Here is a 12521-nt window from a genome sequence, read left to right as displayed (position 1 = left end):
TATGAGCATTGATTCCTCAAGGGCCACTCATGAGGGCATGAGGGCATACACTCAGTCACCTGGTGCATGTGATGTGTAGGTGTTGCATGTGCCCCGGGACTAATCTTTTGACAAGACCATGATCTATGGATTGGACAAAGCCCTGATATGACCCTAATTTGTTATTGACAGGGATACCAGTTATCAAAAAAAAAATATTGAGTAGGGGGATTTTTCTTGGGCTAGCACCACCATCACAAAATTTTCGGAATTTACGCAAAAGCTATAATGTTTTTTTTTTTTTTTGTGGCAAATAAGGGGTTGCCCTATTAATTCATTGAACTATCAGCATTTCTCCAAAATTATATAATTGATGAGTCTTTGAATCACAATAATATATATATATATATATATATATATCTTAATTTTCCTGATCGATGAAGCATCCCTAAGTTTCTTCTCTCTTTCTATCCATCCTCCTGAAATCTAAACTCGATAATGCACTTATTTTAAATATAAGGTTTTTATTTACTTATTTTTTACTAATTTTCAAATCCAACTATTTTGATCCTTTGAATATTTTCATTGGACTTGGTGACATAAATATTAAGATATAACATTTCTGTTTAATTTTTTTAATTTTTAAGGATTTTGTTAATGTGTGGTTAAGGGCACACGTTGAAGTGCAATAAATACACTTTGAAAATTGGATTTTATAGTAAAAATACCCTTTAAAAACTTATTTTTGACCAAAATACCTTGAGATTCCAATTTCGAAAGTGTTTTTTTTTTTTTTTTTTTTTTTCACACTTTAACAAGACCCAATTTTTAATAGGATAAATATACGTGTAACTCGCTTGTTTGAATTACACACGGGTATAAGTAAAACGAAATAGCGAATCAAACTAACGATCAAAGAAATTGAATTATCTCTACCTAATCCTCTAAACTACGATCATTGTAGAAGGACGATGAATCGTTGACCACAATCCACAATTCTAATTTGTCGAAAAGAGATAACATATAGTAATAGTAAATAAACACAAATTTCTCTTGAGATGAGAAATGATAAACTGAAATTGTTGTACACAACTACATATCAAGAATTCAAAATATTCAAGATCACATTTGAGTACTGGGCGTATGTACTTCACTCGAATTTTTAAGAGTAGACTTCGTATGATGGTCCTCCGGGGCTGATACTATTTTTACTAAGGAGAAACCAGGTCGGTGTAGAGCTTCTTAAGGATTCCCACGTGTCATGTCTCGTACTGAGTTGGTGAGAGCGTGGAGCATGAGCGTTGACCGGTCAACAACACGACTCTCGCTCACGTAATTTTGTCCAAAAGGACCAAAACCATCTAAATATAGTGAGCGCCAGTTCTTTATGGATTATAATTAAATTAATGACAAAAACAATTAAAATAGAAAAATTCTAGTCTCCCAAAATGTTTGCCTCACATGGTGTCATTGAACCGAATGGGATGGAAAGATGTACTACCTAGGGATTCCAACAGAGATGGATTGCTAGACAACTTATGTGCTAAGTTTACATTATTAAAGAATCATGATAAAATTATGCTTTAAAAACGTACGTGTTGTTGATGTAGCAAGTGCACAAAATCATAGATCTTTTTCTTCGGAAGTGGATCTTTTGTAGCACATAATTCCTGTAATAGCCTGTAGCACAAATCCAACAGTTAAGAGAGAGTTATCTTGGAAGAAAAAATTAACATCTCAACCTCTTGTGATCATGATTTAGATTTGATTTTTTTTTAAAAAAAATTCAAAAAATAGTTTTTTCCTCCAAATCCATGTTTTTGAAAATGAATTGTTATTGAGCACCCAATATTTTAAGTGTGAGATCTAACTGTGTGGTTGATTTGTCATTCTTTCTACCGTTGGATTTATGTTACATGAATCGTGTGCTACAAAGGATTTGCTTCCTTTTTCTTCAGGATACACAAGGGAAAAGATCTATGGTTAAGTGCATTTGCCATGTCAACCACCACATCACCTGATACATTTTAGCACTTCATTTTATCATTAGTCATTATTAAATTATGGTTGTACATTGTTATAATTAATCAAAATTTTGAAAATTGAATTTTGAAATCCAAAATGATTTTTGTTACCGTATTTCTTGAAATTGATTTTAGTATCTAGAAATACCATTTGTTTAGTAGGACATTTTCCTATGATTGTGGCATGGAATAAGTAGGCTTGGAATGTGTATTTATTTTAATTTGATCGGTAGGAAGAATAGCTGTTATGTGCAATGGAAAAAAAAATTGAGTCAAAGCTACAATCGAAAATTGAAAAATCAAAAACTCGTCTTTGACAATATTACTAGAGTTATCATGATTATGCACACCTTAGACCCTAGTGTGTTAGATAGAAACACAAGCTTTAGAGAAAAAATTAGGAGACATGGATGCCTCTTTCAAACCAACATAATATTATAAACCCTAAGTGCAAAAAAGTCATAAAATACAATTCTAAAAATAAAATTTACTTGTTATGGCTTCACAATTAGGATGAGCTCTAACCTTGGCAAGTTGATTTTATGGTGAAGTTGCGAGATAATCTTTCTAAAATAGTATGAAAAATCCTCTACCTCTTTAGAGAAGGAAATATAGTGGTGGATGATCTAACTAATTTTGCTTTGAAGTTGAGGTCTTAAGTTATTTTCTTAAATTTAGAGAGTTTATTGTTACGATTAGAATAACATTTTTTTTTTTTTTGACAATTATATGATCTTCCCTTCATTCCTTTTCATGTAACTTACATTATATTTGGATTAAGAGAAGTGGAGAGAAGAGAAAGTCATTAAGAGAAGAGAAAGTCAATTTTTCTCCACCATGTTTGGATTGACAAGAGAGAACTTAAAACAACTTTGAAATTTTAAAATATCTTAAAAGAGATTTATGGAGAGAGTTGGTATTATAAAATATTTAAAAAAGGTTTCTCGCCCATTCTCTCCACTTTTAGAGAGAAAGAAAACTCACATTTTTTTACTCTTCCCTCAAATTCTTTTCTCATCTCTCCCCACTTAACAATGCAAAAGGAGAAAAGGAGAGAAACTCATTTATTTTCTCTTCTCTTTTCACCATTTCTCTCCATCCGAACACAACGAAAGAGAAGAGAAGAGAAATTCAGTTTCTAACCAACATGTTTGGATTGACAAGAGAGAATTCGAATAGTTTTGAAATTTTAAAATGTCTTAAAAGATATTTAAGGGCAAAATTAGAATTATAAAATATTTTAAAGAGATTTCTCTCCAAATCTCTCAACTAATGGAAAGAAAGAAAATTCACATTTTTTCTTTTTTCTTCTCTTCCCCACTTAACAATCCAAACAAGAGAAATGTAAATAAACTCATTTATTTTCTCTTTTCTTCAAACATAATTTTAAGGCCTATAAACCTTAAGGATAGTTCAACAGTAAAACTAACCAAAGGAGGTTGGGATATCATGTAATACCAAAAAAAAAAAAGTTAACGTCTATTACTCATTTTTTCTTTTTGTATTAAAATTTTGATTAATACATCATGGCTTACTTAAAAAATGAAAGAAAAAAAATGCAAAATTTTCATATTAAGTGGGTTCTCTCATTTTTTTTTTTTCTTTTTAATGATGATATATGAAGCAAACGTAACATGGGACTCTAGCTAGAATCGGATTATGGGCGAGAATTGGATTCCAGAATTCAAACGAGACGCCCACCACGCATCTCTAAGAAGCCTATGCTTTTCCTCCATCTCAGCCGTCAAGTACGGTGTGAGTCAAAAACATGGTTGAAGATTACAAAAGTCCAACAAAATAACATGCCCATGCGTGATCGAGACTTTGAGACACACACATGAAAAAGCCGTGTTATTGGCTAAAAAATCAAACACATTTTCTCTGCCTACACTTTGCCCACTTCAAATCCAACCCCTTTTGGGGACACACGACACGAGCCTATATAGATACAGTATGGCGTATCTCTACAACTGACTCTCTCTCTCTCTCTCTCTCTCTAACCCACTATTTAAATACAACCCAAGCCCATTGCTTTCTCCCATGCACTTGTCTTCTTCACCCCCAACACCAATACTCTTGTTCTTGTGCTTTTCTTCTATAACTTCCCTCTTTGTTCTCTCTTCAGCATCTTCATAGCTCTCTCTCTCTCTCTGACACAAACACACACACATCACTCTAAAGATGTCAAGCAGAAGATCTGGTTCAAGACAGTCAGGTGTTTCAAGGATCAGTGATGATCAGATCAATGATCTTGTAGTCAAGTTACAACAACTTCTTCCTGAACTTCAAAATAGGAACTCAGACAAGGTAGTATGGGTCCCCCCTCTCCCTCCTCTCTTTCTTTTTGTCGTGTAGCCCCTACATTTTCTTTTTTAAGTACATAAGTTGGCTCTATTTTTCTTTTTTCCTTTGACCTTAAGTTGCAGTGTATTTGATGTCTTATAATAAGGTTTATAGTACTACCATACACCGAATCATCTTCTCATGAAGATAAGGACAAAAACCAAATAGCATTGTGTTAGATACATTAGAATTTACTTCTAATTAATCTCAATGCTTTCAATTATTTTTTATATAAATCCTATTAGAGTTAATTATTGTAAATTTGGGATCTAATGTAAAGGAGTTACTTCTATATTAATCTTGTTACAGTTCTTAAAATTTTAAGGAATTACTTTTATATAAATCCCTTAGAGCTCTTATAATTTTGGGATCTAATAATCAAGTAATTATTTTCTAAGTCAAGGTCATGTTTTTTTTATTTATTTATCGCGGGTATCCCCACCCTTCGGGTGGGACTAATCCCACGTTCACACACACACACACCTACCCCTCGAAAAGTCGTACGTGCAACAAGTTGACCCTAAAGGGTGATCCCAAAGAATTCATAATTTCATGGGGTTTTTAACACTTGACCTACCTTTTCTGAGAAGCTTACCAAGGCTCAACTTGTCATTACGCTGATCCCTTAGGGTTTATAGAAACTTTGCAATGTAGCTCGAAAACAATGGGACTATAAATGGCACAATGTCGGAATTAGATGACCCCATTGGACTTACATGGATATTTCCAATGTGTAACATCAAATTGTTCAATGAACAATGAGATATTGACATGTGGGAAGAGTAGCACAAATTACCTAAGTAATTAGTTTCTCCTTTTAGTAAAAGAGTTGGGAGTCCTAATTGAGGAGCTGATCCCTAGGAAACTTATTTTGTCTTTCCATCTTAGCCTATCGTTGGCCGTTTTGGAAAACCCAAGTCCTATCACAGAAAAAATATATATATAAAAGGAGCATCATAGAGAGGTGCATGATATCAAATCATTACCATGCATCTCATCACATAATGACAAGTTGTGGTGTCGCAAGAAATATATTAGAATTATATTTTTCTTGATAGTAATTTTTGAGTAACATATTGTAATATCTTACTAATTACACTATAAATTATATTCCATATTGGAACCCAATATATTAATCGGTGGAGATTAGATGTTTACATTTACTCAAATTAGAAGAATGCACGTGCGACGCATGTGAGTGGAAAAAAAAAATGTGAATTAACTAGACCAAAAATATATAACATTCAAACAAACCAAAGACTCACTAAATCCATTTTATCCTCAAATCTGCTTGAACCAATTGTTCTGGTTCTTTAAACACATATAGTTATTGTGATTTTTGGCTAATTAAGGGTTAATTTTTGTTTGATGTAGGTATCAGCAAGTAAAGTCCTACAAGAGACATGCAACTATATTAAGAGCTTACACAGAGAGGTTGATGACCTAAGCGATCGTCTATCGGAACTACTGGCCACGACAGACACCGACAGTGCCCAAGCTGCTATAATTAGGAGTTTACTTATGCAATAATTGGCCATTATCTATCTGTTAATTAGTATTTTTATCTTGCTTGTTTTCTTGTGTTGGATAGTAGACCAAACAAGGGTTGTGTTTGGATTCCAGACATCCTTAATTATGCAAAGATGTGTTGTAGTTATTAAGTCATATTATAATAAAAGGTTTTGCATTTACAAAGCTTAATTATCTCATTTTGGGACTTATTGATTTATGAATCTCGACACATAACGCCATGTTAAAACTTTTGTGTCCAAGTGGCTAGACTTCATTTATATATTAGTATTGATTTCATCATAGTCTTCGTGTTCTTGAAGAATAATAGAAAATTAATGGGTTCAACCCTATATGTCAAAGTTCAACACAAACAAATGTGAAATCACACTTGTATAAATTAAAATAGGTATGAGATTACAGGTTAAAGAATGTTATAAAACCACCCTATAAAGGAAGTAGGGCGAACCAAATTCTTTATTCTAAGAACCAGAACAAAACCCGTGGTAGGCTCAACTGGCTTTTGTTACAAAATTGTTTTTTGCTTTGTGAACCCTGGGCTTTTGTGAACATTATATTTTTATGAAAATGAATCTAGGCAATTTTTTAAAATTATATATATTACGAGCTTTGAGATACCTAATCAATATGATTACATGAAGGTTCGATGGGGTGTTTCAAGTTAGATAGTGGGTCCTTCCCTTGTAACATTGTTTCTGTTATTGTTCAGGATTGCAAAGGCTTTCTCTCCTTGAGGTTGTAGTTGGTCTGGGTCTGCCTTAATCTTGTTGACCTTTCAACTTTTTTTATTTTTTATTTTTTTTTAAAGAAAATAGCAAAGAAACTAAAGAACATCAAGATTTAGCACTATGTGAAAAATAGGAAAATTCGACAGCCTTGGCCCATGAAATAAGATTAAAAAACGACTAAATAGATCAGACAACGTGAAAAGGCCCATATTTCATGGCCCAAGACTGTCGAATTTCATAAAATTCGACGGACCAAAGAGTCAAAATTTTCATTATCGATTTTTTTTTCGTCAGATCAAAATTTTCAAATTAATGGAGGTTGGGAGAAATTTGACGGCTCTAAGCCGTTGAATTTCGAGAACATAAAATTTTTTCAATGGCCTTGGATCATCGAAATTTGATTTATGATATTCGTGGGCCTTGACCCGTTGAAATGTGCTGAATCGAAAATGGAATTCGGCGGTTTGTAGTCGCCACAAAAATTTGATGGCTTTGATCCATGTTTATACATTTAAGAACAAAAAATTAACTTAATTAGTGTCTAAAATAGAAATCATGAAACAATCAAGAAAATCAAAAGCTAAAATACCGCCAATTACAGTGTTGAAACCAAAATCAAATTGAGAAACAAGAAGAAAAAAGAAACTAGAGAACATAGATTTATGTGGTTCAGCAATGATGTATATGTCCATTTGGGGATGAGATCTTCTTCGTTATGATAATCAAAAGGAGAATAATACACGAAAAAATACCCATGTTTAATTCCAAAACCAAGCCTTGAAACACTTGTAGATCCTCAATATCCTTGTCACTCTCAAAATTTATGTAAGAAAGAAGTCTCAACATTGCTATTTATAGGATTATAAACGAGAAACTTATCCTAATCGTTAGATTAAACTTATTTAACGACTAAGATAAATGCAACAAAATTACAACATATATAGTTTTTATTTATTTATGTAAATCAGTCCTCATTCTCATATCCTATTAGCTTCATACCACGGGAATATCGATGAGATGATCCAATGAAACATGTATATGATGAGACAGGAAGGAAAAGTCAAGCAGTCCAAAGGTATTATACAATTGTACAGACTATTCTGTTTACCAAATTAATCCCAGGTTCGATCGTGATCCAAAAATTTTTGACAAATTTTGAGAAACTACGATAACAGCATAAATAATGAGAACAATGGCCTCGAGCCGTCAAATAATGAGAACATAGGCTTTTTGACATTGTGATTCCTAATCTTGTCTTAGCAAAGATTACTCTGAAGTTGGGAAGTTGGGCTTCAACCATCTTGACTTCTGCCTATCTTATCAATCGCATGGTGACTCCAATTTTGTGCAAAAAATCTCCTCTAAATGTTTTGTTTGGACATTAAGTCAAGTATGACAACTTGCACGTTTTTGGGTGTCTTTGCTTTAATCCGAGACCCTTTTAGAAGCTTTATAATACATTTTTTTTGTCCAATAAATTCATAGTTTGATTTGTAATGCTAACTGCAATTCAACTTTTAAACACATCTTTCTCACATTCTGCACTGTTGTGAGACTATATCTTGCTATAGAGGTCCTGCCCATTTATTTCCAAAGCAATGCTTCTTATATCTTACTAATTCAAATTCTTCTTTCTTTCCCACTTTTCTTTTGCATTTGTAGAGCATACAGCATGTAAAGCATACCCATCTCTCCATAAAATTCCAAAGATATTTAATCTCTTAACCTTCTTTGTTCCTTGATCCTGTTCGAGTTCCACATTGCATTACCATCCTAATACAATCGCCATTCACATTGGGCCTCTCATTCAATCCAAACTTACGATCTCAGACGATAATAGGGTCGTCCAATGTAAATCCACATTGATCTCGGTCCTCTCTTATAGACTAATGTAAATGATCGAAATGCATGCCCTCATCTTCAAACTCTAGTAAAAAAAATATATTAAAAAAACTTGATTTTTCTTCCAAAATCCATCTTCAATATCTTTAATTTCAACAATAGATTTCTTTTAATCTATGCAACCTTATCTTCAAACCATCATTTTCAGCCTTGCCTTTATTCTGAGTGATAAAGAAGACTTTTAACGAGACTTTTAACGACGGTGCACTAAGGTGGTCAATTTTATTTTGACTTGGGACAGGCAAAACTAACGACAAAACCATAAAACCCAAACCCTTTTTAGTTTTCAATTTATTTTATCGATGAAGAGGAATCCTTTCTTATAAAGGATAAATAAATTGAAATCGATTTGAACACCTATTGGTTCTAACGACTGATTGTAGAGTTGAACATTTGGACTTATCAATTATAGTTTTCAAACCATAGATTTTCTTTTTCCGATAAACTTGCATCAATCAATCCACAATTTTGATTTATACGTAATCGTCCAACGTTACTTAAGCGACTCGTCTTCTCATAAAGGAATGTAAAGATGATTGCATTGGTAAACTTGCAATTCAATCTTGTCGTTGGTTGGACCCTGAGAAAAATAGATCATACTACATATTTTCCATTCTTGTAAGCTTCATCAAGCATTAGTTTCTCACATAATATTACCAAAAGAAAACACTTGGGTTTTCTTCAAATAGAAAGTTGAATCAATAACACAAACAACAGCTTTAGGTTCCATATAAATGCAAAAATTCCTTGAAGAAATTGATCTTTCATTTTTTAATGAGATCGGTAACTAGGTGATGATGAGAATTGAACCCACGGCTTTTTCAGGAGTACTAGAGGCCTTCGACAAGGGGATCCTCTATCCCCATTCTTGTTTATTATTGTGGCAGAAACACTTGGAAAGATGATGGAAAGAGGGGTATCGAATGGCTTTTTTGCGGGATTCTCAGTAGGTTCTAATGTTACTGTTTCACATCTCCAATTTGCGGACGATACACTAATTTTCTTAGATGACTCTATAGAGCAGACAAGGAGACTGAGTGGAATGTTATGTTGTTTCGAAGCGGTGTCAGGTATACCAGTAAATATGAAGAAAAGCAAGATTTTTCCGGTGGGCATGGTTAGATGTCTTACTCTTCTCGCGGCCTCGATGGGTTGGAAAGTGGGTAGTTTACCGTCCACTTATTTGGGGTTGCCGCTAGGGGCCCAATATAGAAGGGTGGAGATCTGGGATCCGATAGTAGAAAGGGTTGAGAGGAAACTAGCAGCGTGGCAAGCTAATTATCTCTCCAAGGGGGGCAAATTGACGCTGATAAAAAGTGTCCTATCTAGTATCCCAGTCTACTTTCTTTCTTTACTCTCAATGCCCCGAAGTGTGGAACTAAGACTAGATAAGCTTTTTCGCAATTTTCTTTGGCATGATAGAGTTGGGAGTAGGAAACATCATCTAGTTAGTTGGAGACAGGTTTGCTTGGACAAGAAGTATGGTGGCCTCGGAATTAGAAGACTCGGGATAATGAATTTGGCATTGAAGGGAAAATGGCTTTGGAAGTTTGGGACTGACGGTGATAGTCTGTGGAGACAAGTTGTAAAAGGAAAGTATGGCACTAAACGGACAGGGTGGGAAAGCGGGTCAATTAGACATCCCCATGGTTGTGGGATGTGGAAAGGTATCATGAAGAGCATGTCGATATTCAATCCGAGAATTAAATTCAAAGTGGGTCAAGGTAACCGGGTAAGATTTTGGGAAGATATTTGGTGTGGAAACCGATCACTTATGGAGGTATTTCCGAACTTGTATTCCTTATCCTCAAAAAAAGGGAGTCCAATCACATCAGTCCGACGATCCATAGAAGGAGAATGTGCATGGGACCTTGGGCTTCGGAGAGGTCTCGACAATTTGGAACTTGAAGATGTTGTTAGATTAGTAGATGGAGCTTCACGCTTAGAATTTCGTTCGGGAAGGGAAGATGAGAGAGTGTGGATGGCAAGTAAGGATGGGAAGTTTTCGGTGCGCTCGTTTTATCACTCCTTATGCGATAATGGAGATATTTCCTTTCCTCACGTGTCGATTTGGGGTCCTAGAGTACCAAGTAAAGTTGCTTTCTTTACTTGGACGGCGTCCTTAGGAAGAATTCAAACGGTGGATTTTCTGATGCGTCGTGGTTTGTGCGGGGCGAGTTGCTGTGTGCTATGTATGGACAATGGAGAATCTTCGGATCATCTTCTTCTTCATTGTAAGTTTGCGCATGGCATATGGACACACTTTTTGAACTTGTATGGAGTTATATCCTGTCTACCACAAACATTAAAAGAACTCTTCAGTTGTTGGTCTTCAATTGGCTATTCGTTTGGTGGTACAAAGAGATTGTTGTGGAGTATTACACCATTTGCAATCTGTTGGGGAGTGTGGCTTGAGAGAAATAGGCGTATATTCGAGGGGAAGCAGAAAGATTGTAGAGATACAATTATATCCATTGTGGGTCTTATCTTTTTCTGGTCCAAAGTATTCAAAGAGTTTAGGGGAGTTTTCTTCGAGGATTTTGTTTTTAATTGGGATGGGATTTGTTGTATTCCTTATGAGTAGTCCTCCGATGTAAAGTCTTGCTAGGTCGGTCATCTCGACTGGCCTAGTTTTGTTTATGAATGAATTGCTACTTATCAAAAAAAAAAAAGAATTGAACCCAAGTCTATGCTATATATCATCACTCATAGACTTTACCAACTAAGCTATCTTGCACCTTCTTTGAAGAAAATCAATCTCACACTGACCAATAGAAAGCTAATTAAATAACTAATTTTTCTTCAAATAGGGAGAAGAGTACTTAGAATAAGAAGCAAATCTCATTTCCTTGAACTTACTATTTGCATGTTGAAGTATTTCGATTTGATTCAAGTATTAAGATAGTTGCAATCCAAAGTTATTATAAAATCTATTATGTGGAAAGCTAAACAAGAACTTGAATCATATAAAAAACAAACACACACAAAGAACACATGAGTTTACGTCATTTGGTAAAATGTCTACGTCTATGGATGAGAGGGAGATCAATCCACTATCAATTATAAAGATCAATTACAAGTAATCAAAATCTCTGCATCTCTCTCAGCCATCAGAAAGCTCATAGAGCAATCAAAACAAATAAAACTCTCTTACAAAATCCTAGTCCTAAAACACATTTTAGCCTCTTGAAGCTCGGTATTAGATATTGCACAACAAAATAATAAACCCTTCCACGACTAAAGGACCTAAAAAACGAAACATGTAAGGAAAAACAAAAACAATGAAAAATTAAAAATAAAGAAACAAGATGCAATCATATAGAAACACAAATATTTTACGTGGTTCCCTCAAGATTGAAGTACGTCTACGGACCACACCAATTCCACTATAAAGAGAAAATTCATAGTTACAAATTAACCTTTTCACTAAAAAAGATAAATATATATACTCTAGAAAAACATAACTATGATTTTACATAATACTAGTGAAATTATGAAAATATCTTTGAAAAAATTTCTTATTCTTACCAATGCCCATGAACAAGCTCTGTGTTAAATGATGAACATTACTCCTTCCTGACTAGATATAGAAACACCACTTAGACATCTCACAACAAAATAAAAAACCTTTCCACAGTTAAAGGATCTAAACAAAGAAATATGTAAACAAAAATGAAAAATAATGAAAAATGAAAAAAAAAAAAAAAAAAAAAGAAACAAGATGCAATCATATAGAAATACAAAGATTTTACGTGATTCACTCAAGATTGAGGTACGTCCACAGACCACACCGATTCCATTATAAAGAGAAAATTCACAATTACAGATTACCCTTTTTCATCGAAAAAGATAAATATATATATCCTTGGAAAACATAACTATGATTTTACATAATACTAGTAAAATTACGAAAATATCTATGAAATTTTTTATTATTCTTACCAATGTCCATAAACAATACTCCTTTTGACAAGTACCACCAGGCTCCACAAACCATAACAAATAAAAAACACGA

The 12521-nt window shown here is 34.0% G+C and overlaps 1 protein-coding gene across 1 annotated transcript; it reads left to right on the top strand.

The window, feature by feature from the left end:
- Window positions 1–3930: 3930 nt before the first annotated feature.
- LOC147405758 (transcription factor PRE6-like) lies at window positions 3931–5978 on the top strand. The gene is made up of 2 exons (XM_086432731.1): window positions 3931–4310; window positions 5721–5978. The coding sequence occupies exons 1-2, from the start codon at window positions 4185–4187 to the stop codon at window positions 5874–5876; spliced, it is 282 nt and encodes a 93-aa protein (XP_086288857.1). The 5' UTR covers window positions 3931–4184; the 3' UTR covers window positions 5877–5978.
- The last annotated feature ends 6543 nt before the right edge of the window (window positions 5979–12521 follow it).

Source organism: Akebia trifoliata, chromosome 3 (assembly GCF_017979445.1).
Source record: "Akebia trifoliata isolate Shusen 1 chromosome 3, ASM1797944v1, whole genome shotgun sequence".
NCBI lineage: Eukaryota > Viridiplantae > Streptophyta > Magnoliopsida > Ranunculales > Lardizabalaceae > Akebia > Akebia trifoliata.
This window is presented reverse-complemented; position numbering and strand designations above follow the sequence as displayed.